This window comes from Equus quagga, chromosome 16 (assembly GCF_021613505.1).
Source record: "Equus quagga isolate Etosha38 chromosome 16, UCLA_HA_Equagga_1.0, whole genome shotgun sequence".
Classification (NCBI taxonomy): Eukaryota; Metazoa; Chordata; class Mammalia; order Perissodactyla; family Equidae; genus Equus; species Equus quagga.
In genome coordinates, this window is record NC_060282.1 from 37,825,654 (window position 1) to 37,851,862 (window position 26,209).

Consider the following 26,209-nt stretch of genomic DNA (forward strand, 5'->3'; position numbering starts at 1 on the left):
GTGACCCCTTCCTCCCTCTTCAAATCCAAGAGCATAACATCTTCTCTTCTCTGACCTCTGCTTCTATCCTCACATCTTTTCTCTATGACTCTGACTCTCCCATCTCCCTCTTCGAAGGACTCTTGTGATTATGTTAGGATCACCTAGAAGATCCAGGATAGTCTTCTTAAAATCCTAATGACATCTGAAGGGATCTGCAGAATCCCTTCTACCATGTAAAGTAGCATTCACAGGTTCTGGGGATTAAGACATAGACATCTTTGCGAAGCCGTTGTTCAACCTACCAAAAATACCCTTCCCTTTCCCATAACTGTGAGAAACACTTTTATCTCCACGTTGGTACCCCTGTAATTCAGTGTTGCTTTTGAGATAGTTCATTACTTGTCTGAAACATTTTAGAAGTGAAAATATTTGGCTAGTTGAATATTGTATCAATGTGTGTGTAGATGTGTGTATGTGTTTTATTTCAGACATCTTGAGAAGATGAAAAAATGCTATCTAGTGAGCAGTGGAGATTACTACCTTTCTGCAGAAATCTTATCAAAATTGAAACTGCTAGATGGATCTCAGTGGAATGAAAAACACTTAAAAAATATTCAGACTGAGGTTTTAAAACCCTTACTTCTGTATTGGTAAGAAAAATAATGTTAATCAAAGGTATTTGTTTTCACTTTTCTTAGGGTAGTTACAAGTTATACTTTTTATCTTGTGGATATATAATTTATGGAAATTTAAAATGATAAGATTATTATATGTTTGGCCCTCATTAAAGTACTTATCCTTTAGATAATTTGTATGTTTAGGGGACTTAAAATCCATGATAAAGCTGGACAGTACTTAAGCTCCATTTTAACTTTGTGATCCCATCCTTCTACATCTGACTTTCTTATGGTTGGTATCTCATCAAATTGATGTATGTGTGTACATGTAGCTAGGGTTACAGATTTATTATCTAAAACTTTTTTTTTAAAGATTGACAGCTGAGCTAATAACTGTTGCCAATCTTTTTTTTTTCTGCTTTTTCTCCCCAAATCCCCCCAGTACATAGTTGTACATTTCAGTTGTGGGTTCCTCTAGTTGTGGCATGTGGGATGCTGCCTCAGCATGGTCTGATGAGCAAGCGATGCCATGTCCATGTCTGGGAATCTGAACCAGCAAAACCCTGGGCTGCTGAAGCGAAACTCATGAACTTAACCACTCGGCCCTGGGGCTGGCCCCTCTCAAACGTTTTTGAGCAGTTACTATAGGCCAAGTGCTATGCTAAGGATGCAAGAGTAAAACATGGTCAAATCTAGTGATTATAGTCTAGTGGGAGGAGCATATATATGAAATGAGTATAATAAAAAAAAGTATGGTGAATGCACAGATACAGAGAAGAAGTAGTATTTCACCTGGGAGTCGAGAGACTCTAAGCAAGGAAAAGAGAATGGACATAGTAGGAAAAATGTATGTCATTTGCAGATCAGTGAACTGTCCACTCTGGCTCTGGTGGATCTGAGTATGTCACTTCTCTGCTTCAAATCTTTCACTATTACCCCAAAGTTTTAGTGTAAAGTTCAGATTCCTTAAGTTAGCAAATAAGGTCGTCATGATTTGTCCCTTGCCCAGTTCTCTGGCATCATCTCTCATCTAGGTGTTCCAGATTACTTGTATGCTTTGTACTTTTCCATATTGAGAGAGAATGTTGTTTTTCTCTTTCTTTCTTTAAAAACTTCTATTCTTAAATATTTAAGACATACAGAAAGGTATAAATTATACTACAGTGGACACCTATGTACACACCACCCAACTTAATAAAACATTACTAATATAGTAGAAGCTTTCCTTTTTTTAATTTAACATTTTGTTTTGAGATAATTGTAGATTTATATGCAGTTGTAAGAAATAATACAAAGAGATTTTGTATATCTTTCATCCACTTTCCCCCAATGGTAACATCTTGCATAATTAGTATAGTTTCACAATGAGGAAATTGGCACAACTCATCAATCTTTTTCGTATTTTACCAGTTTTACATGCACTTATTTATGTCTATGTGTATAGTTAGTTCAATGCAATTTTATCGCATTATTTTTATTTTTCCTTTTTCTGTCAAAGCCCCCCAGTACATAGTTGTGTATTTTTTTTTAGTTATGGGTCCTTCTAGTTGTGGCATGTGGGATGCCACCTCAGCATGGCTTGATGAGCCGTGCCGTGTCCGCGCCCAGGAGTCGAACTGGCGAAACCTGGGCCGCTGAAGCAGAGCTCGCGAACTTAACCACTCAGCCACGGGGTCGGCCACATAGCACGTTAGAGATTCATGCATTCATTGCTACAGTCAAGATACAGAACAGTTACATTCTCACAAGCATCCCTTGTACTGCTCTCTTATAATCACACCCACCTCCCTCCCTCCCGCTCTACCCCCATCTAACTCCTGGAAACCACTAATATAAACTAATATTATATAAATGAAATAATACAATTTGTATAATCTTTGGGATTATCTTTTTTCATTTAGCATAATTCCCTTGAGATCCATCCAAATTGTTGTGTGTATCAATACTTTTATTTCGTTGCTGAATAGTATTCTATTGTATAGATATTATACATCCATTTACCCATTGGAGGACATTAGGGTTGTTTCCAGTTTTTTGCTCTTACTAATAAAACTGCTATAAACATTCATATACAGGTTTCTGCATGAGCATAAGCCTTCGTTTCTCTGGAGTAAATATCCAAGAGTGAGATTAGTGGGTCATATAGTGAGTCTGTTTTCAGTTTTAAAAGAAACTGCCAAACTATTTTCCAGAGTTAATGTATCATTTTACATTCCCACCAGCAGTACATGAATGGTCCAGTTTCTTTGCATCCTTGCTATTGTTTGGTGTTGTCACAATTTTCTATTTTAGCCATTCTGATAAGTGTGTAGTGATATCTCATTGTGATTTTACTTTGCAATTTTCCAATGGTTAGTGATGCTGAACCTCTTTTCATTTGCTTATTTGCCATTTGAATATTCTCTTCAGTGAAATATTTATCTATTTTATCCATTTTCTAATTGGATTGTTTTCTTTCTTATTGTTGAGTTTTAGAGTTATTTTTGTTTTCTAAATACTAATCATTAGTCAGATAATGGAGTTTGCAAATATTTTCTCCAAGTCTTTAGCTTGTCTTTTCAAAGATGAGCTTTCCAAAGACTTCTTAAAAGGGTCTTCCAGAGCTTCCAGGTTGGTCAGCATAGGGAGATTTGGGGAGAGTGGCACACTCAGAGAGCATGGAATCTCCACACCCCTTCCTGCATACCTTGCACTATACATCTCTTCCACCTGGCTGTTCCTGAGTTATATCCTTTTATAATAAACCAATAATTTCAATTAAGCAAGTAAGTAAAGATATTGTGGATATTGGGATCCAGAATTCTCATCAATGTGGAAGAAAGTTACAAATGTGGAAGCAGAGTGAACCCTGTGGTGAATGGACTGGAATTGGAGGTGGAAATGGAAAATGCAACTTTCAGAAACTCAGGTTACCATACTCAATTATGGAGAGTAATTCACTGGGGAAAAGAAAAGAAAGGTCAAACCAAACAACAGAAGATCATGAGGGCAAGAAGGAAAAGAACTTTCAGGAGAAATTCTGAAGTTAATCACATGTGGGATTTTCCCTGGGAGGGTGGTGTATTGCAGACTGTCTCTAAATGAATGGTTCCAGATAAGTTTTGCTCCAAACATTTCATTAGGGTAGGGGCAAATAGCTCTTCGGCCAAGTTGATTCAACTAATGCAAACTTTCCTACATCAAATATTACTGCCTGCACCTACTATTAAGAATAAATATAACTGTATCTGAAAGACCAATAAAAAGGGAGTCCTTCATAGAGCAAGATTTTAAAATTTTGAAGAGGTCCAATTTTCAACTTCTTTAATGGATTACGCTTTTGGTGTCAAACTGAAGAACTCTTTGCCTAGTTCTAGATTCTGAAGATATTCTATGTTTTTCTAAAAGACTTGCAATTTTATGTTTTACATTTAAGTCCGTGGTGCATTTAGAGTTAATTTTTGCATAAGATGTGAGGTTTAAGTCAAGGTTCAGTTGTTTTGGTTTCTTTTTCTTTTTTTCTTGCTTATGGATATCTAGTTGCTTATCCTCATTTATTGAAAAGGCTATTCTTCCTCTTTCCTTCTTTTCTATGTTTTACATTAACATATAGTAAAGTTAAATTGTTTGGATTCATATAACCACCACAACAATCAGGATACAAACAATTCTGTCACCCCAAAAAACTCTCATACTACCCATTACACTCTTCCTCCATTCCTAACCCCTGGCAACCACTGATCCATTCTTTGTCACTGTAGTTTTGTCTTTTTGAGAATGTCATATAAATGAAGTCATGAGTATGTAACCTTTAGAGACTGACTTCTGTTGGTCAGCATAATGCCTTTGAAGCATAATGCATAATGCGTCCCAATTGTTTCATACATCACAGTTCATATTTTTAAAATTTAGCTTTCCAGTTCTTCATTGTTGGTAAATAAAAACATGATTGAATTTTGTGTGTACTCGCTCAGTATCAGAGAGGGCAAAAGCCCTTTCAGTCTCAGCTGCTAATCTCAGATTGGCCTGCTGTTCTTCCCTGGCCATTTTGGTGCTCTTCCATTCATTCTCAGGTCCATCAGACTCTTCCTTCTTCCTTTCATCTACACACTAATACCATGCAGGTCTTACGGCTGATAGTAGTCTGTACCCACCTGCTCGTATTTTGGTGTATGTGGGGATACCTTCTCACATTAACGTTTTGTTGTAGATGTCCGTGAGTTTTTGGTTTTGCTATCTAGTTGTCCTGTCCATTTTTTTTTTAAAGATTGGTACCTGAGCTAACATCTGTTGCCAATCTTCTTTTTTTCTTCTTCTTCTTGTCCCCAAAGCCCCCAAGTACATAGTTGTATATTGTAGTTGTGGTCCTTCTGGTTGTGCTATGTGGGACGCCGCCTCAGCATGGCCTGATGAGCAGTACCATGTCCATGCCCAGGATCCAAACTGGTGAAACCCCAGGCAGCTGAAGCAGAGCATGTGAACTTAACCACTCGGCCATGGGGCCGGCCGCTGTCCTGTCCATTTTTTATGGAGGGATTCTGAGAGGTAGAAAAACAATATTGCTGACATTGCTATTTTCCCAGAATCTTCTCTTCCATTTTTTTCTTGATCTAGCTAAATCCTATGTACTGTTTAAAATTCAAACCGAAACATAAATAGTTTAATGAATATTACCACTTTATAACTATCACATGGATTGGGAAATAGAACATCACCAAGACCCCTGAAGGTCCCTTCCTGATCACAGCATTCCTCACTCCCCCTCAGAGCTAACCACAATCCTGACTTTTGTGATTATCATCTTGCTTTTCTTTCTTTCTCTCTCTCTCTCTTCCCCTCCCCCTCCCTGTCTTTTTCTTTTGAGGAAGATTGACCTGAGCCAACATCCATGCCTGTCTTCCTCTACTTTATATATGCAAAACCTGCCACAGCATGGCTTGATACGTGATGCATATGCCTGGGATCTGAGCCAGCAAACCCCGGGCCACCAAAGCAAAGCCCGTGAACTTAACTGCTATGCCACCAGGCCGTCCCCTCCTCTTGCTTTTCTTTATAGTTTACCAACCATGTATCCAAATAAATCCCTAAATATATACTTTCATCTGCCTGTTCTGCAACTTCATGTGAATGGAATCAGGTTGTATGCATTCTTTTGTGTCTTCTATCAACATTATATTTGTGAGATTCGTCTGTAATTGCTCTTGAGTTTTGTTTTTTTTTTCTGCCTTATCTCCCCAAATCCCCCCCGGTACATAGTTGTATATCTTAGTTGCAGGTCCTTCTAGTTGCGGCATGTGGGACACCGCCTCAAAGGGGCCTGATGAGCAGTGCCATGTCCGCGCCCAGGATCCAAACCAGCAAAACCCTGGGCCGCTGCAGCGGAGTGCGTGAACTTAACTGCTCGGCCATAGGGCCAGCCCCTTGTTCTTGAGTTTTATTAATTTTCATTGCTGTATATGGTATGCCGATGCATGAATATACCATAATTTGTTTGCCATTTTTTTAACATTTGGGTTGTTTCCTGCTTTTCACAATTACAGGTAATGCTGTAATGTATATTCTTGTACATATATCCATTTTTCCAAAGTAGTCATATCAATTCATGCTCCCACCAACAGAATATCAGAGTATCTATTGCTACAAATCCATGGTAACACTTAATATTGTCAGACTTTAAAATTTTTGCCTTTATATTTGGTGTGTCGTCAGTGTCTTGTGGTTTTAACTTGCATTTCCTTGATTACTAGTGAGATTGATAACTTTTTCAATGTTTATCGGTCATTTGGATTTCAACTTTCATGAATTCCTGTTAATCTTTGGCCTATTTTTCTATTGGGAGATACACACAGACACACATATGCATATATATACACACACGTACATACATACATGTATATTGGATACAGGTCCTTTAGTGGTAGTATGTGACAAATATCTTCTCCCACTCTCTAGAGCTTGAGAATTAAAAAGTGTACAATCAGTGTACATTAGAACTTATATGATGGAAGCATGAAAAATAATACCAGTTTAGGATTGACTGTGAAATTTATTCCACAATAGTTGATGAATTTACATAGTAGACAATAAAAAAATTAATACAATAAATGAAATAAGAATGCAAGATTAAAATGATAGGGGCAGGAGGGAATTATGGGGTCATATGAATATTCTGTAAAGAGGAGAATCGGAAAATTGAGACACCTAGATTTCCTGGCCAACACATGTATGATTTATTTGATAAATATCTTGTAAATATGCCCGCTTACTGGCTGACATGCAAATAAGAGGTAATTTTGGATATTTCCAAGACTGCAAATAAAGATTCTGAAATATGGTGTAGAATGGCCATCTAGATCTATGTAGAGTGCTTTCTGACGCTAAACTGTTATGGACTTTGGATTCTCTTCCATCCCCAACCTTTGTTCACATCAGGGAGATGTCTACCCTCTTCCTATTTTAAAAGGAGGCAGTTTTCTACTAGGATCTGAAATATGGAGTGGGAATTAGTCTTTGGGCTGAGGCATCAGGAGGAGAACCTGGTCCAAGCAGCAATTAGCAGCAGGCCCTGACAGCTGGAGTTAACTCTATAGCCAATAAAGAGTTAGCCCACAGACTAATTACCAGGATTTCATCCAATTAACTGTGGCCTTGATATTGTGCCAAACATTTTTTTTCTGTTTCTGGCAGTAGTGTTGGTTTTCATTTTTATAAACTGTTCTGAAATTAATTGCTACCTTCAAATTTAAGGCTTGAAAATAGATTATATGAATCATAATCCACATTAGTAGTATATTTAAGCATTATAAAAATATTTATATATTTTAAAATTTTAATTTTATCTACCAGTTTTTATTTGGTTTCATAGATAAATACTAGACTGCCTTAAAATGATCACAGATTCATTTTATGTTCATTTTACTAGAATCCGTAAGTGATTTTCAAAAATTCATTGATTGAATAGATTATAGATTTCTTTTTCTTATCAAGCAGATAATAATTTGACTGTAACTTTATTAATTGTTTTTTCCTGACATATATTGCCTCTTTATATGAGTGAATGTGATTTCAGGCTGTTAATATATCATAGAAAATTTTTTCTTTTAAGATTTTATTTTTTCCTTTTTCTCCCCAACCCCCCCCCCCCCCCGGTACATAATTGTATATATTCTTCATTGTGGGTCCTTGTTGTGGCATGTGGGACGCTGCCTCAGCGTGGTTTGATGAGCGCGGCAGTGCCATGTCCGCGCCCAGGATTCGAACCAAGGAAACACTGGGCCGCCTGCAGTGGAGCGCGCGAACTTAACCACTCAGCCACGGGGCCAGCTCCTTTAGAAAAATATTTTTTTAAGATTAGGCAGCAGGAAAAGAAGTAGAAATTATTAGAGAAGGGGTATCACAAGACTGATAATCGTGAGCTTGGATATTATACATTTTGTAGGCTTTTGATTTTTGAGGCTTGTTGTCTAGTTTAATCTTAAATTTGTTTTTCCTTTCACCAGGTCACCCAGATTCTGTGTTACTCATTCATCCTCAGCAAAACATGCTATTGCTGAACTGAAATTCTGGCACCTCCGTCAAGAGAAACCAAGGAAGGATGTTGACCCTTTTCCACAAATGGCAACCCTCTTGCCGTTAAGACCTAAATCTTGCGTTCCACAGATGTCTGAGATGCAGGTAGGATGTACATTGATACTTTGATCTCTTTTTTAAGTTGATATTAAAATATCCATGCTTGGGTTTTTGTACACTAATACTTAAGTTTCATCATAAGCTTTTTTGTTGTTGTTAATGCACATGCTGCAACAATTAGGAAATAAGAAAACCTATAGTCTGTTCTCCATCAAGCAGCCAAAGTGATCCTTTAAAAATGCATGATCATGTCACTCAACTGCTCAGAGTCTTCTAGTGGCCTCCTCTCTCACTCAGAATAAAATCCAAGGTCTTTACACAGCTGTACACACCCCTGTTAACCTCCTGACCTCATTTCCTACCACTCTTCTCTAACTCAACTACACTCCCCTGCACTGGCCTCAAGTGAAAACCTGGGAGCACTGCAATTGCTGTTCCCTTCACTTGGAGCACTCTTCCTCCAGATATCCACATGTCTTTCCCCCCTCACTCACTCACTTTAGGTGTCTGCTCAAGTTTCACTTATTCAGAGAGGCTATCCTTGACTCTACTATAGAAGCACACTTGTGTAGACTAACACAGATACCCTCCATCACTATCTAAGCCCTCTGTTCTGCTTTACTGTACTTATGGCCATGTGATTTATGTTTATTGTCTTTCACCTGCTACTAGAATATAAGGGACTTTTCTTTATTAACTGCTTATCTCCAGTGCCCAGAACAGTGCCTGGCACATAATAGTTGCTTAATAAATATAATTGGAATGACTGAGTGAGAAGTAGCAACAGCAAAATTAGAAGTAATGAGCATTCTTTCACCATGGGGAAGAATAAAATAGTACAAAAAGTTAAGGGAAAAAAGTCTAAAAAGAGAAGAAGCGTTAACCAACTATAGAGAAGTAGATAACCCTACATACTTGCCATACAGTAAATGTAGCTAAGACCTGCATTTCAGAAGTAAAGAGCCTTATTAGTCTCAGTAGACTTTAAAGATGTTACAGAATGTTGTGTTATTGGCCATGGTCACATACAACCCCTTCAAGAAAGATTACTTTTTCCTCAGGATCTCTAATTTTAAAAGGCAGGAAGATCTATAATAAAGTTTTTAAAGTTTTACTTCTACAAGTAGTGTTTTAGAGCTGGAGGGACTTTACACTTGTTCTCTGTCAGTGGTTTCTTAACCCTAGATAGTTATTAGAGTCACATAGAGAGCTTTTAAAACATACCAGTGCCTGGGTCCCACCTTCAGAGATTCTGATTTAATTGATCTGGAATGGGTCAGAGTCACTCTGTAAAATCAGGGGGTTGCCTTAGAACCAAGGTTCTCAACCTGCCTGAACATGAGAGTCACATTTAGAACCTACATTTTAATAAGATTCCTGGGTGATTTGTATGCGAAGCACTGCTATAGGCTGGTGGTTCTCAAGCTTCAGCATCCATAAGAGTCACCCAAAGAGCTTGTTAAAACAGATTCCTGGGCTCCACTTGAAGATCAAGATTCAGTAGATCTGGGATGTGGAGTTAGAAGATTTGCATTTCTAACAAGCTCTCTCCCAGGTGATGCTCTTGCTGCTCGTCTGGGGACCACACTTTGAGTTAGTGTCACTTTGGTGCACTAATGGTTTATTATCCATTGTTTTGACCTTTTCTTTTCTTTTTTTTTAATTTTAATTTTTTTTGGATGTACATCATATTTCGAATTCTGTATACATTACATCATGTTCACCACCGGAACACTAATTATAGTCCATCCCCTCACATGTGAGCCTAATTACCCTTTTGCCCTCCCCCCTCCTCCCTTCCTCAAAGGTAACCACCAGTCCAATCTCCAATGCTATGTGGTTTTTTTTTTTTTGTCGTTTTTATCTTCTACTTATGAGTGAGATCATATGGTATTTGACTTTCTCCCTCTGACTTATTTCACTCAACGTAATACCCTCAAGGTCCATCCATGTTGTCACAAATGGCCGGATTTCGTCATTTCTTATGGCTGAGTAGTAGTCCATCGTGTATAAATACCACATCTTCTTTATCCATTCGTCCCTTGATGGGCACCTAGGTTGCTTCCATGTCTTGGCTATTGTGTAAACCTTTTCTTTTCTTTTTTTTTCTTTTTGAGGAAGATTAGCCCTGAGCTAACTGCTGCCAATCCTCCTCCTTTTGCTCAGGAAGACTGGCCCTGAGCTAACATCCATGCCCATCTTCCTCTACTTTATATGTGGGATGCTTACCACAGCATGGCGTGCCAAGTGGTGCCATGTCCCCACCCGGGATCAGAACCGGCGAACCCTGGGCCACCAAAAAGTGGAACATGTGCACTTAACTGCTGCACCATTGGGCCAGCCCCTTGACCTTTTCTTGACCTCCTCTGCACCTCGTGGCCTTTTCGTTTGCCACTCCACTGATAAATCGAATCTTCCCCATTAGCCAATGTGACTTAGTAATCCTGTCACCAAGTTAATACACATCTTAGAGGTGTAGTGTAGGGAACACGTCATCTGATAACGTAAATATTTGTACAAAGAACATTGTACAACATTTGAGAGTTAAGGGAGGAGAAAAAGTAAGTGGCATGGTTAATGAAATGAACTTGAATAAGAGATCAATGCCAAAGGAGTGGGGAGAGATTGGTTTGCGTGAAAAAGTCTTATATACATAATTATGACTTCTCATCTGTTGTCTTCCTTTGGCTTCCTGAATGTCATTACTATATGTTGTCATTCATGTTTTCTAGTTGGATAACTCATTGGGCTCTCACTCGGTTTTTCTTTGGTAGAGAACACTCTAAGGAATGGAACTCAGTTCTGTTTTCTTTATTTTTCCTATTTTAAAATTAAGGTATAATTTATATACAGTAAAATTCACCCTTGTTAATGCACAGTTCTGTGTGAATGTTGACAAATGTGCACATTGTGTAGCCGCTGTGACAATCATGGTTGTAGAACAGTTCCTTTACATGCGCCCCACCCCCACCCCCGCCCCCACCCTCAACCGAATTCCAGTGCCCTTTTGTCAGTTTTTTTACCCATCAGTTATTTTTTGGCAACTCTTCCAGCTTTCACCCAAGCCAGAAAGCTCAAAAATTCTAACTTAGGCCTTTCTCTGTAAAATATACTTAAAATTTTTTTTTTATTTTAAGAGAACGTTTTATTGTGGTAAAAAACACCTAACATAAAAGTTACTATCTCAACTGTTTTCAAGTGTTCACTTTAGTGGTAAGGATATTTGCATTGTTGTGAAACAGAGCTCCAGAACTTTTTATCTTGCACATTTGAAACTACATACCCATTAAACAGCTCCCCTTGCCTCCCTCTCACAGCCCCTGGTAACTACCATTCTACTTTCTGTTTCTACGAATTTGACTACTTTTGTATGGTACATTTTTAATAAGCTCAGCCCCCGTGTGTGTTACCACTCATTTACTGAGTGTCGTTTAATGTCATGCTGTGTTCTGAATTACTAAAACAGATGTAAGCATTGATACTTAGGAAGTTATAGTAAAACGTACTTAAGTAATTAATTTTGCTTATGGAATTCTTAAAAATATATTAATAGTTAGGCATCTAAAGTGTATATACCATTTTATTGTTTGTTCTAGTTAATAAAACATCACAAATATATTCCTTGCTCTCCAGCAACATATGTTCTAATAGAAGTTGACATATAAGAAATGTTTATGTTTGTTTTTCAAGTTATAAAAATAATAAAACTACTGTAAATTTGGGAACTGAAGAGACAAATCACTTCTGAGCTCATGTACTTCTAGACAACTATTAATGTATTTTGTCTTAGGCTCATCGTGAATTTTTAATTTTGATGCACTTATACTTTTGTATTCTGATTATTTCTTTTAATATCTTCAACAACATTTTCCCGTGTGTTATAATTTTCATAATCCTTACTTTTAATTATTATATAATGCTACATTTGTGTATATCCAATTCTCAGATAATTGTTTCTTTCTCCTCCATTTGGACATTTAGGTGTTTATACTTTTTTTATTCATGCATGTAGCATCGCATATTCTGGATTTAAATAGTTAACTTTTACCAAAAAGGACATTTAAGAATGGGAATAATAACTATGAAAATAAAAATGTCCAAAAATGGAAGGAAAGTTCTGTTAAGATATAGGTCTCTATTATGGACCAATGGTATCCTGCCTTCCTTTACGCACCCTGACACCATCTATTCCCCACCCTACCACATACACGAGCACTAGCACTAAAACCTATTCAGTTACAGAATAAAGAAAAATTTTGCAAAGTTCTTCCTCCAGGAAAAAGTCTTCTTTCGCAATGAGTGAGTAAGGATAGACAAGGCTTCTGTCTTTCTTTCCTTATAGTCTAAATATCTGTAGGGGTTTCAGCCTGCTGGTTGCATAAAAGTGGGTGTTTGGGAAGCAGAATACTTTTAGTCTAGTGGGAAGCATAGTAGGTGGTAGAGTGAGGGAAAAAATTTTCTAGGGATCAAAACAAATTTGAGGTATATGTGCAGAGCTATGCTTTACTCTGTTGTTTTTTTTTAATTGCTCATTTTTCACTTTGTTCATCTTACCACTTTTTAGAAAGAAGAATCCAGTTTATTACAATCTCCTAAATCGCCTAAGAAGCCACCTAAAGTGAAAACAGCAAATCAAAGACCTTGGAAGAGCGAGTCTTTGTATCCATTTTCTTCTAAGGATGATGTGATTGAGAAAGGGTAGGTGCAGCTTTTTATGCGCCAAGTGCTTTTCTGCCCGTGGTAAGATTTTTGAAGAATTTAAAAATTAAATAGAAATTGAAAACTAATACTCTGATTTTTTTAAATGAGTTCTTCTATTTCAGTGATATGTATTAGAGGATTATATTTCCTATGCATACTCTAAATTAGTGTTAGAACTCCTGAGATTAGTAATTTTAGAGAAGTGGTGCCTTTGATCTCCAGCTTCTCATGAGCTGTGCCATCAAAAGACTTCTCTGAAATTACCCTCCACTTCTTACTTGGCCCTGTTCAATAATTCAGTATTTCTCAAATTTGAGATTTGAGAACTCATGATACTCTCAAGAATATTGTTATTAGTTAATATATTACTTTATTCATTTAGATTTGCCCATTTATTTACCCTTTTCATTGTTCTTTTTTTCAAATGGGATTATTTTGCTTCAGCCTGAAAAAATATCCTTTTGTATTAACTTTGGTGTAGGGTCTGCTGGTAAATAATTCTTTGCTTAATAATTTATTACTTCACTTTCCTTCTTTTTTTATTGAGATAAAATTCACACAATATGAAATTCACCATTTTTTATTTATTACTTTTGATTTTTTGATTGTTGTAGGCTGTTTCTAGATCAGCCTGAGGTGTGAACTTACAACCTTCTCAGGTCTTTTCTAGCATGTGCCTTTCCCTGGGTATGTGTGGTCATTTTCTAATTTTTCCCTGTATATGTAATTCTTTTGAATTCCTAGCCTTTAATGTCTGGGTTCTAAAAGCGGGGGGAAAAATGAAGGGAGGGCTAAAAAGGGCACTTCTCTTTAAATTCCCTGGAAATCACTCAGGCTGAGGGAGACCGGTGCAACAAGCTGGGGAGGTGCTACAACAATAGCCACCTGCCTCTTTGTTTGCACCTCTGTGATCTGAAGCAGCCATCAGAGATCAGAGCACAGATCCCTGATATTTGGAGAACAAGGTCCGTTTTGCTCACCCCGGTTCTCGCATGCTGTGTGCAAAATGCTCCTGGAACACATACCCGCTGTCTGCCACTGCACTAGGGGTGGGGGATGGGTAGCTGCTACTGTGCTAAGAGTTCTAATTGACCAAAATTAACCACAATTTACTGTCCAAGGCTTCCCCTGAAGCTGAAAGCCTTAAGTAGACTCCAGAGTTCCGTAACAGTTACACCGGGTTCTGCCGCTGCAATTGTTGTCTAGGTGGGGAGACAGGTTCCTGGTACTTCCTCCTCTGACGTCTCCCCAGGATCCTCACCTTTGGGAATTTTTATCCTCTGAGTTTTGCCCCAATAATTCTTGTAACTACATTGTTAGCAATTGATTCCTTCTAGCAGATTAATTTTTTTTTGCTTACCTACTTGTCTTCAGTGGAAGAGTTCGTCTAAATCACCTTGTCTGCCATTTCCAAAAGTAGCAGTTAATGAGCTTTAGTGTAGATATTTGCTTGCATTTTATCAGTTCTTACTGCATCCCCATGAAGAGGCATTATTCTAAGTTTTCAGGTGATGAAAGAAATGAAAAGACATATAGGTATGAGTTGAGAGAAAAGTTGAATTTTTAAAACTACACCTGGTTTTCATGTTTATGTTATGGCTAGAGTATAGTGTATTACAGTGAAAAGGCAAGATACAGGCTAAAACATTATGAGGTTCAGATAGTAAAATTTTTTGTGTCACATTATGGTATTTGGAGATTATTCGCTATGCAGTAGAGAACATCTAGAGAGTTTTTTGTGTTATTTATTAAAATTATTTTCAAAATTGGAAATATACATATAGTTCAAAAATAGTGGCATGCTATGAACTTATTCTGTCCCATTTTTTTAATATATCTTAAAAGATTTTTCATAGCAGTAATGTACTATAGTAATAGATACACAATAATCTGTTTTTTCTGTTGTTTCTTGTTGTCTTGTCTCCTCTTATATCTGATTGTCTTTCATTTTATACCAAACATATTTGTACTCTATTGAGGGACGTGGATATTATTTCCAATATTTTTTGTTATTACAAACAATGTTGCAGTGGATATTCTTGTCCATTTGCTATATTTTACGTTTATGCACATCTGCAGGATAAATTCCTAGAAGTAAAATTTCTGAGTCAAAGTTCATGTGCTTTTTAAGTTTTGCTAGATATTATCAGATTGCATTTCATAGGAGTTGTAACGATTTATACTGCTTTCAGCGTGTGTGACAGTGTGTGTTTTACAATACCATCAACAACACACTATGTTTAAGAATTATGTTTGTATGATTTTCTGTGAACTTATCTTCAGAAGGAGGAAAGGCAGGATTAGAGGAGGCAGATAAGTTCAGTTTGGGGCACTGCCTAGGCGAGTGCTCCAGTGTCTAGATAGTGTCTCGCACACAGAATGTGTTCAATTAATATTTGTTGAATGAATGAAGATAGATCCTAAGGTACATTTGAACGAAGAGATAAAACTATGTGGGATCTATGTTTCTCCACATCCTTGACTACACAAATTTTATGTTAAGTGAATTACGTCTTAATTTTTAAAACTATAATAAATTATAAAACTATAATAAATTATGTGTAAAATTAAGATAATAACTACGTTGGGATATACATATCCAAAAAAGTTGAATATAAATCTGGAGCCCAGAAGAGAAATCAACTATGAGTAAAAAATTAGAATGAGCTGTGAAGTATCCCCTCCTCTTCTAATTTTGGAAGAATTTGGTGCCGTTTGGTAGAATTCATCCGTGAAGCCATTTGAACCTAGCCTTTTCTTTGTGGGAAGATTTTAAATTATTGATTTAGTTTCTTGTTATAGGTCTATACATTTTTGGTAATTTGTGTCTTTCTAGGAATTTGTTGATGTCATCTAATTATCTAATTTATTACCATACAGTTGTTCATAGTATTCCTTCATAATTCTTTCAATTTCTATAAAGTTAGTAGTGATGTTTCCTTTTTATTCCTGATTTAAGTAATTTGTGCCCTCTATTTGGGAAGAAAAAGCAGAAAAAAAAGACACAACACTTTCATCTGCAAATAACAGGAAACTTGACTAACAATGGCTTAGGCAAATTGAACTTATTTTTCTCACAGAACAAGAAATATGAGGGTAGGCAAATACCAGAATTGGTTTACTGGATCAGAAGTATTAGGCCTAAATCTTTGTAGTACTCTTGACCATTCCTTCCTAGTCAGTGGTATTACAGCTCCTGACATCAGGCTTTCAAATCATAAAGAAGGAGGAAAGGTGATTTTCATTAATCCGCTCCCTTTGGTCAGGAAAGCAAGCTTTCTTAGAATCTCCCCGTCAGACTTCATTTTATATCTTATTAGTCACAGCTGTGTCATGTGACTATCCCTCTCTGCAAGAGAGTCTTGCAAAGTGAATATTTAGCTTTGTCAGTATCTCAGTGGTGTTGGTTAAAGAAGCATGTCACTAGGAATGGGTGTTGAGTTAGCCAATCAATCAACAGTGTCTGCTTCATGGGGGAGTGGAAACTGAAGCATGTTGTACCTACATTTTCTCTAAGAAGAACTTGCAAAGTAATCTCCTGGTGGATTGGAGTGGAGAGAGATTGGTGAGGTGGAACAGGCGTGTTTTATGGACCTGGAAAATAAGGTTTGAGTAATTGCAGTGGGTTATGGGAAAGGGAGCTGGATAGGAAAATATAAAAAGATAGTGTCCAAAGTTGTTAGTCTAACTCCAAAGTGTTTCATTATCTCACCCCAAACTACCATACATAAATCCTTGTGAATCCTACCTGTTGTGAGGATTAAATATGATAATATGAATTATATTTAGTATAGTGTTTAGTATGTAGTATGTAGTGTTCACTGTTAGTGTCCTCTTGCCCTAAGCAAATTAATTAATTTGCTACCTTTGAAACAAGACTTTCCCTACCTACCTTCATATATTGCTTACTATTCACACTATTCTCCCCATCTAAAGAATCCTTATAAACAAACAACCCCCCCCCCGCCCCGCATATATACACAAAAATACCTCATATTCATTTTTCAGGAAAGATCTCCTTTATTTAGTTACTAATATAGCTTAAAGGGACTTCTCATTCTTACACTCCCATAGTATTTATTATTCATCCCAGTCATTTGGTATCTGTAATATATTCTTGAATTCATTCAAGCAGCACTTATTTTATTGAGAGTTATCTTTCTGTAGGACTGTACTTATTTTTCTCAACTACCTCTTGAGGGCTAGACCTGATGCTCATACGTTTTTTTTCTGATTCTCTCATATCCTCAGAAGCACTCTTAATATTTGATGCCATGTATACCAAAGATGCTCAAAATATGTTTGTTGATCAGTTAGTTCTCATCTCTATAATTTAGGTCAAGGCAGAGGTCAGAAAGCAGCAAAGTTATTCGTTTAACATCTTTTGCTGACATTTCTGAATGTTTGAAGCCCCAGCTGGATAGAAAATATACTTATACAGAAGAACCTTTGGTAAGTATTTTGAGAAATGATTCATCTGATTCCTCATTTAATTAATCAATGTCCCCTGATTTTAGAGAATTTTTATTGATTTACCATTATATTTTCTTCTAAATATAAAACTAAACACCACATTTTATTTTTTCTTTGCAAAAGGAATTTTACCCAAAAAATTAATCTGTGTTTCCTTTTGAAGTGCTGTGTTGCTATATACTCCATTGATTACTGTTTTCAAAAACAGCTGTGTTCTGATTTGGTATAATGACACTTCAGACACAAAATAAGACCCTCTAGGATTTTTATTAAATTTTCAACGTTTTTGATTTAAAAAAATAGTGTTTGATGTCATGTTTGAGAAGCTTAGAATTTTTATAAAGCAGAGTATTTCCAGAGTGTGGTACCTTAATAATGTGGATTTCATACACCAGTTCTGGATGACATTTTGTATTCCCTAAGGATTATACTTTGGGTAGAAACCTTGGTAGTCCCAATATAGTCTGAACACTTAAATGTGATGGTGTATAACTATTTATTTTATTCTAAGCACACAGTTCTTCTTTTCTTCTAATTAGGATTTTTTTCCTACCAAAATAAAGATTTTTTAGTTTTGGAATGCCAATAGTTAAATACAATAAAAAGATTATATTCTCACCTCAGGATTTGTTTAGTTGTGGATAAAAAGAGTGGCAGAGAGACTGTAACATACACAGAGCAAAAAGCTTACTTAGACTCTAAATTGTTCATGCCACAATTATCTTAAGATTATAAGGAAGACTGAATTCCACACAACAAATAGCAAAGAGTTCATGTGAATAGTGGGTCCCCTTTCATATTCTAAAGTCACTCTTGTGCTTGGAAAAATAGCCAGCTTTCTGTGTTTCAAGCACAGTATTAGAGTTGCCAGCATTGTTGGCAGAGAAACCCATAAATAGCAAGTTTTATGAGAACTTATACTGCCATTTACAGTCTAAAGGCCATGACCTGTGTGGGGTGAGACTGTCCAAAGAGGGACCCCCTACGGACAGTTAATGAGCAGCACTGAGAGGCCTTGAAGATAGTTCTTTTTATAACTCTCTTGTAGCTATTATAGCAGCACCTCAAGGCTAAAATAACAGTAAACATGTAGGAAAGAGGCCACCAACAGAGATTTGGAAGACTCCTAAAATGGTATCACTGTGTCTGCAACATGAAAATAATTGAGGTTTAACATTTTTTTAAATCAGATTGGTTTATACTGGAATGAACTCTGCTGCAATAGTTGGCTCCATAAATTAATCTATATGACAGTCATATGCAAACATGCTGCATTAATTACATATTTGATACAAAAGAAAATGAAATAGTCCAGTGGGAGAATGACAGACTGACAGAATTTATGAACCCTGTTGTACAATGTTGTAAAAAAATTACAGTGTTTCTGGGTGGGTAATGGACTTCTGTTTTGTTATCTAGGTTAAAACCATGGCAGATGGTGCCTTGGGAGGATTTGACATGGAAAATTTGTTGCAATCTCTTTATGTAGAAAATAGAGCTGGCTTTTTCTTTACTAAATTCTGTGAGCATTCAGGAAACAAGGTAGAAAATAATTGTTTTAAATATAATTTTATACTTTTAACTTCATTTTAAAATGAGAGGTTGAAATAATTCAGTGCTCAAATAATTATATTTGATGTTAAAATTCCCATCTCCTCTAGTAAGAAATTTCATACTAAATGTTTAGTAAGAATCTAAACATCTCAATTATAATTATCTTTGGTTCATTATCCTACTAAAATTACAAGTAAATAGACAAGGATTGACTTGCATTATTAACAATAGTTTATTATCATATAATTTTGTTTCAATGTAATATATAGTAAATTCAGAGTTGATTTCTATCAATCCTTTCATTTTTATTTTTAATAATTATAATGATTACGAATTACAATTGATAGTGGCAAGCTTATTTCCAGTTTGTTTGTTTTTTTAATTACAAACAGTCTTCATCTTGCTCAAATGAAAAGTATTTCACTGGCTCAGTTATTACAGTAGTGTTTATTTCTGGTATGGTGTACATTTGCCCATATATATCAAAATACCTCCAGATTTTGGTTTCATACTAGAAATATGTGATTCCTCTTTAATTGTTAACCAGAACACTTGCTGTTTTAATGACCAATTATGTGAGAGGCATACATGCAAAAATGTAATGTTCTAGTGACAATACCAATAAATATTTTCTATGTTGCCAGTTTGTGATAGGAGATAAAACTGCCTTAAACTGAGCCTGATTTATGGTAACACCAAGGAGCTAAACAATTATTTATATTTGAAATTAGAGCTTTGTAGAGCTTTAGTAATTGGGTGGTAATAGTTTATGTACTTTTTCCATCTGCAGTTGTGGAAGAACAGTGTGTACTTTTGGTTTGACCTACAGGCTTATCATCAGCTTTTCTACCAAGAAACGCTTCACCCTTTTAAAGTATGCAAGCAAGCCCAAGTAAGTGGTAAATAACGTTGGTTCAATGTGAAGCTCTAAGTACACAGAGAAGTGAACAGTTGTGTTCAGCCCCGAATAAGAGAAATCTGGGAGTGGAGGCAAAAAGGCAGCAGTTAAATTGTTGCCATGGGATTACTTTATTTAAATAATGTCAGCAGAATATTGTTTTATAATCTGATTTGTGTATTCTCAGTTTTATCTATTTTATTTGGTTTGCTTTGTTTTCTCTTTGCTACCAATTACTTGTTTTTTTTTTCACTTGTTCTTCCAATAAAGGACATCCTGTCTTTTTTCTAATCTGTGCATTCTTGGTTTGGTTGTGAATGACTTAAGAGGGAACTCTAAGAGAGGACGTGTAATGAATCGTTGAAGTGATTGGGAGCAGAGGCATTGACCAAAGCTGTTCTCCGAGCTTTCTGCAGAAATCAATTGTTGGGTATACTTAGGCTGTTGACCTGTTGAAGGGGCGGGAAAGGATGTTGACTGACTGTGTGTGGTGTAGGCCCTGTGTCATCGCCTGGTCTTCTGTGCTACACACCATTTAAGACAGATTCTCAGAAGTGGAGAAAAGAACATCTGAAGACCACCCTGAAGCAAAATAAAGGAAGAAGAAAAAAAAGCAATATAGGAGGAAGAACAGAGGATTCTCTGCTAAGGGAGACAGAGAAAGTGGCCTCTTTTTGTCAGGAGAAGGAAAGAGAATAGAATTATGACTCAAACTGACTTATCTTTTCAATTTTTTATTCTGAGGATCTTTTATGGCGAGAAGTCTTCAAGCCTAGAAATCTGCTAATCGCTTCTATATCTGTTGACCACTTATGTGGTTCTTATAATCTGGAATAACCCCATTCCAGAGACCCTCTCCCTAACCAATGTGGAGGAGATTAGCTTTGTCATATTATTTATTATCTTATTATAATCTTATTCAGGACATCAGAGAGTACTGCTGGATTTTTATTGTTACTTCCACCACCCTGACTCTGGCATTAATAACTACGCTTTGTAAATCAGCTGACAGAGCTTTGTACTTTTTACCGTGAGAATAAAGGCTTCAGCTCCTACATAGCCCCGATCTGGCTCCATGAAATCATATGTCTAATTTGCAAGTACCATTTTCTGAGACCACACAGTTGGCTCTTCTGCTTGTTAATCCTTAACCTGTTAGTCTCTACTTATCCTCCTCCCCCTAACCTATTGGCCCTGTCTGCTAAAGTACCATCTGTTATTTTTATTATGTTTTCACTACTACACAGTGTACTCCTCCAAAAATCTTCAGCTGCTCAATTACATGGGCTTTTTTTCTTCTTGTAATCACCATATTTTCATGCACTTGTAAAAGCAGAGATTGTGTTTGAGCTTGGTAGACTTATGCGTTCTCAGTAATGATGTTATTCAGCCAGCTATAAATGATTATGAAACAGGATGCAGTCAAGTTTTGGTTATTCTGAGATCGATGATTCTGTTTTGGGATTATCAAGGCCCATAAACTTTTTATTCTCCTCTTGGTTCTCTTTTGGTGAGTCAAAGCAGAGTAGGGCTCTGGGAGCAATGGAGACATTTGCTTTTAGGTGAATAGGGGGAAATCAGAGGAGCAAATCATGTGATTTTGTTTTACTTGTTTGCTTTTTGCACCTATGGTTGCTTTATTTTATTTTTTGGTTAGTGGAGCATCTGTCTAAATTGGTTTAGGTTTTAATTATCTAAGATTTCTGTGCCTCCAGATATAAGAATTGCCTCTAATACCATAATCCTACAGATTTATTTTGCAGTATGAAATGCCATTCATTTCTTTATAATGGAAATGCTGTATGTCTTTCTTCAAAGGTACATTTACAATACAGATCCTTTGATTCATAATGCCAATGGCAGAATATAATCAGCTGGCACTATGTTAAAATTGCTATGAACTTGATTTTATATTGTTTTTATATATCCACCACGCTGTATGGTAGGAGATCAAGAGTTGATTCCAAGAGACTTATATGCTTTCCTGTATGCTAGTAGGCAAATTACATACCTGGAACTTTTATTGCCTCGTGAAGTATTACAGAAATATCTATAGGCAGAGTAGATGTTGGGTTAGTGACAGTGATTTAGCATGACTAACTATGGTCCAAGAGTTTGAACTACAGTCTGGGCATGCCCTGAAGATTTCACTGCATGCCTTCCAGATCGAATAGTGCACAGGTAGAAACCAGTTGAAATGGTTTTGGAAGGAGAAAAGGGATCACCACCATAGTGCAGAGATAGTCTTTGACTCTAACAACAGCTTTCCACGGGAGCATCTATCACTGCTAAGATTTAGAGCCTAGATTGCTCACACATAGTCGTACAGCTTTTTTTTTTTCTTGAGATCACATTGGTTTATAACATCGTGTAATTTCAGGTGTACGTTATTATCTATCAGTTTCTGTATAGACTGCATGGTGCTCACCACCAATAGTCTAGTTTGTATCTGTTACCATACATTTGTGCCATTTTACTCCTTTTGCCCACCCCCCACCCCCTTCCCCTCTGGTAACCACTAATCTGTTCTCCTTATCCAGGTGTTTATCTTCTACGTTTGAGTGAAATCATACAGTATTTGTCTTTCTCTGGCTTCTTTTGCTTAACATAATACCCTGAAGGTCCATCCATGTTGTTGCAAATCGGACAATTTTGTCTTTTTTATGGCTGAGTAGTATTCCATTGTTTATATATACCACATCTTCTTTATCCGTTGATCAGTTGATGGGCATTGGGGTTGCTTCCACATCTTGGCTATTGTGAATAATGCTGCAGTGAACATGAGGGTGCATAAATCTCTTTGTATTGTTGGTTTCATGTTGTTTGGAAAAATACCCAGTAGTGGAATAGCTGTATCATGTGGTATTGCTATTTTTAACTTTTTGAGAAATCTCCTTACTGTTTTCTATAGTGGCTGCACCAGTTTGCATTCCCAACAGCAGTGTATGAGGGTTCCCTTTTCTCCACATCATCTCCAACACTTATTTTTTGTCTTGTTAATTATAGCCATTCTGATAGGTATAAGTTGATATCTCATTGTAGTTTTAATTTGCATTTCCCTAATAAGTGGTATTGAACATCTTTTCATGTGCCTGTTGGCCATCTCTGTCTCTTCTTTGGAAAAATGTTGTTCAGATCCTCTGCCCAGTTTTTGATCAGGTTGTTTATTTTTTTGTTGTTGAGTTGTATGAGTTCTTTATATATTTTGGAAATTAACTCCTTGTCAGACATATGATTTGCAAATATTTTCTCCCAGTTGGTGGGTTGTCTTTTCATTTTGTTCGTGGTTTCCTTTGCCTTGCAGAAGCTTTGTAGTCTGATGTAGTCCCATTTGTTTGTATTTTTTTTGTTTCCCTCGCCTGAGTAGACATGGTATTTGAAAAGATACTGCTAAGACTGATATCAAAGAGTGTACTGCCTGTATTTTCTTCTAGGAGTTTTATGGTTTCAGATCTTACATTAAAGTCTGTCATCCATTTTGAGTTAATTTTTGTGAAGGGTGTAAGATAATGGTCTACTTTCATTCTTTTGCACATGGCTGTCCAGTTTTCCCAACACCATTTGTTGAAGAGACTTTCCTTTCTCCGTGATATGTTCTTGGCTCCTTTGTTGAAGATTAGCTGTCCATAGATGTGTGGTTTTATATCTGGGCTTTCAGTTCTGTTCTATTGATCTGTATGTCTGTTTTTGTGTCAGTACCATGCTGTTTTGATTACTGTAGCTTTATAGTATGTTTTGAAGTGAGGGATTGTGATGCTCCAGCTTTGTTCTTTTTTCTCAGGAGTGCTTTGGCTATTGGGGTCTTTTGTTGTTCCACGTACATTTTAGGATTCTTTGTTCTATTTCAATGAAGAATGTCATGGGGATTCTGACTGGGATTGCATTGAATCTGTAGATTGCTTTAGGTAATATGGACATTTTAACTGTCTTTATTCTTCAAATCCATGAGTATGCAATATCTTTTCTTTATGTCTTCTTTGATTTCTTTCAATAATCTCTTATAGTTTTCAGTGTATAGATCTTTCACCTCCTTGGCTAAATTTATTTCTAGATATTTTATTCTTTTTGTTGCACTTGTAAATGGGATTGTATTCTTGACTTCTCTTCTGCTAGTTCGTTGTTAGTGTATAGAAATGCAACTGATTTTTGTATGTTGATTTTGTACCCTGCAACTTTACTGTATTTGTTGATTATTTGTAATAGTTTTTTGGTGGATTCTTTAGGGTTTTCTATATATAGAATCATGCCATCTGCAAATAGTAACAGTTTTACTTCTTCCTTTCCTATTTGGATCCCTTTTCTTTCTTTCTTTCTTTTTTTTTTTTTTTTTGAGGAAGATTAGCCCTGATCTAACATCTGCTGCCAATCCTCCTCTTTTTGCTGCAGAAGACTGGGCCTGTGCCCATCTTCCTCTAGTTTATATGTGGGACGCCTGCCACAGCATGGCTTGACAAGCAGTCAGTAGGTCTGGACCCAGGATCCAAACTGTCAAATCCTGGGCAGCCCAAGTGGAACATGCGATCTTAACCACTGCCCACCAAGCTGGCCCCCGGATCCCTTTTATTTCTTTTTCTTGCCATTTGCTCTGGCTAAAACCTCCAGTACTATGTGAGAGTGGGCTTCCTTGTCTTGTTCTTGTTCTTGGAGGAATAACTATCAGTTTTTCACTATTGAGTGTGATGTTGGCTGTGGGTTTGTCATATCTGACCTTCATTATGTTGAGCTACTTTCCTTCTGTATCCATTTTACTGAGAGTTTTTATCATAAGTGGATGTTGGATCTTGTCAGATGCTTCCTCTGCATCTGCTAAGATTATCATGTGATTTTTAGTCTTTATTTTGTTAATGTAGTGTGCCACATTGATTGATTTCAAGATGTTGAACCATCCCCTCATCCCTGGAATAAATCCCACTTGATTGTGGTGTATGATCCTTTTAATGTATTGTCACAGTTGATTTGCTAGTATGTTGTTGAAGACTTTTGCTTCTATGTTCATCAATATTGGCCTATAATTTTCTTTTTCTGTGTTGTCCTTGTCTGGTCTTGGTATCAGGGTAATGTTAGCCTCATAAAATGAGTTAGGAAGCATCCCATCCTCTTCAGTTTTTTGGAAGAGTTTGAAAACAATAGGTATTAAATCTTCTTTGAATGTTTGGTAGAATTCATCAGAGAAGCCATCTGGTCCTGGACTTTTGTTTTTTGGGAGGTTTTTGATTACTGTTCAGTCTCTTTTTTTTGTGATTGGTCTACTCAGGTTTTCTGCTTCTTATTTCAGTATTGGGAGGTTGTATGATTCTCTGGATAAAAATGATTTAAAAAATGGATAAAAAAGGAATTTATCGATTTCTTCTGGGTTATCCAGTTTGTTGGCATATATCTTTTTATTGTATTCTCTTATAATCCTTTGTATTTCTGTGAAATCCATTGTTATTTCTCCTTTCTCATTTCTGATTTTAGTTGGGCTCTTTCTCTCTCTCTTTTTTTTGTGAGAAAGATTGTCCCTGAGCTGACGTCTGTGCCAGTCTTCTATTTTGTATGTGGGATGCTGCCACAGCATGGCTTGATGACTGATGTGTAGGTCTGTGCCTGGGATCTGAACCTGTGAACCCTGGGCTGCTGAAGTGGAGCAGGCGAACTTAACCACTACACCACTGGGCTGACCCCTGAGCCCTCTCTCTTTTTTTCCTAGTGAGTCTGCCTAAGGGTTTGTCAATTTTGTTTACTTTTCAAAGAATCAGCTCTTCTTTTCATTGATCCTTTCTATTGTCCTTTTAGTCTCTATTCCATTTGTTTCTGCTCTGATTTTTATTATTCCCTTCCTTTTACTGATTTGGGCTTTGTTTTTCTTTCTCTAGTTCTTTTAGGTATAGTGTAAGCTTGTTTATTTGAGATTTTCCTTGATGTTTGAGGTAGACCTGTATTGCTATAAATTTCTCTCTTAGTACCACTTTTGCTGTATTCTGTAAGTTTGGGTATGTTGTATTTTCATTTTCATTTGTCTCCAGGTATTTTTTTATTTCTCCTTTGATTTCTTCATTGATCCATTAGTTGTTCAGTAGCATGTGGTTTAGTCTCCACATATAATTGTGACTTTTCCAGCTTTCTTCTTGTAGTTTATTTCTAGTTTCATAGCATTATAGTTGGAAAAGATGCTTGATATGACTTCACCCTTCTTAAATTTATTGAAGCTTGTTTTGTTTCCCAATATACGGACTATCTTTGAGAATATTCCATGTGCACTTGAGAATAATGTGTATTCTGCCGTTTGGGGATGGGATATTCTATATATATCTATTAAGTCCATCTGGTTTAGTGTTTCATGTAAGGCCAGTGTTTCCCTATTGACTGTCTGGATGATCTATCCACACAATGTCAG

General features: G+C 36.6%; 1 protein-coding gene across 1 annotated transcript in view; it reads left to right on the plus strand.

The window, feature by feature from the left end:
* RGS22 (regulator of G protein signaling 22) overlaps positions 1-26,209 on the plus strand; it is a 131,326-nt gene that overhangs the window by 41,157 nt on the left and 63,960 nt on the right. Inside the window, exons 9-14 of the mRNA XM_046642526.1 lie at positions 471-632; positions 8,078-8,252; positions 12,772-12,905; positions 17,246-17,360; positions 18,801-18,923; positions 19,726-19,827. Of these exons, the coding sequence (XP_046498482.1) occupies positions 471-632; positions 8,078-8,252; positions 12,772-12,905; positions 17,246-17,360; positions 18,801-18,923; positions 19,726-19,827 (811 nt within the window). The remainder of the gene's footprint in view (positions 1-470; positions 633-8,077; positions 8,253-12,771; positions 12,906-17,245; positions 17,361-18,800; positions 18,924-19,725; positions 19,828-26,209) is intronic.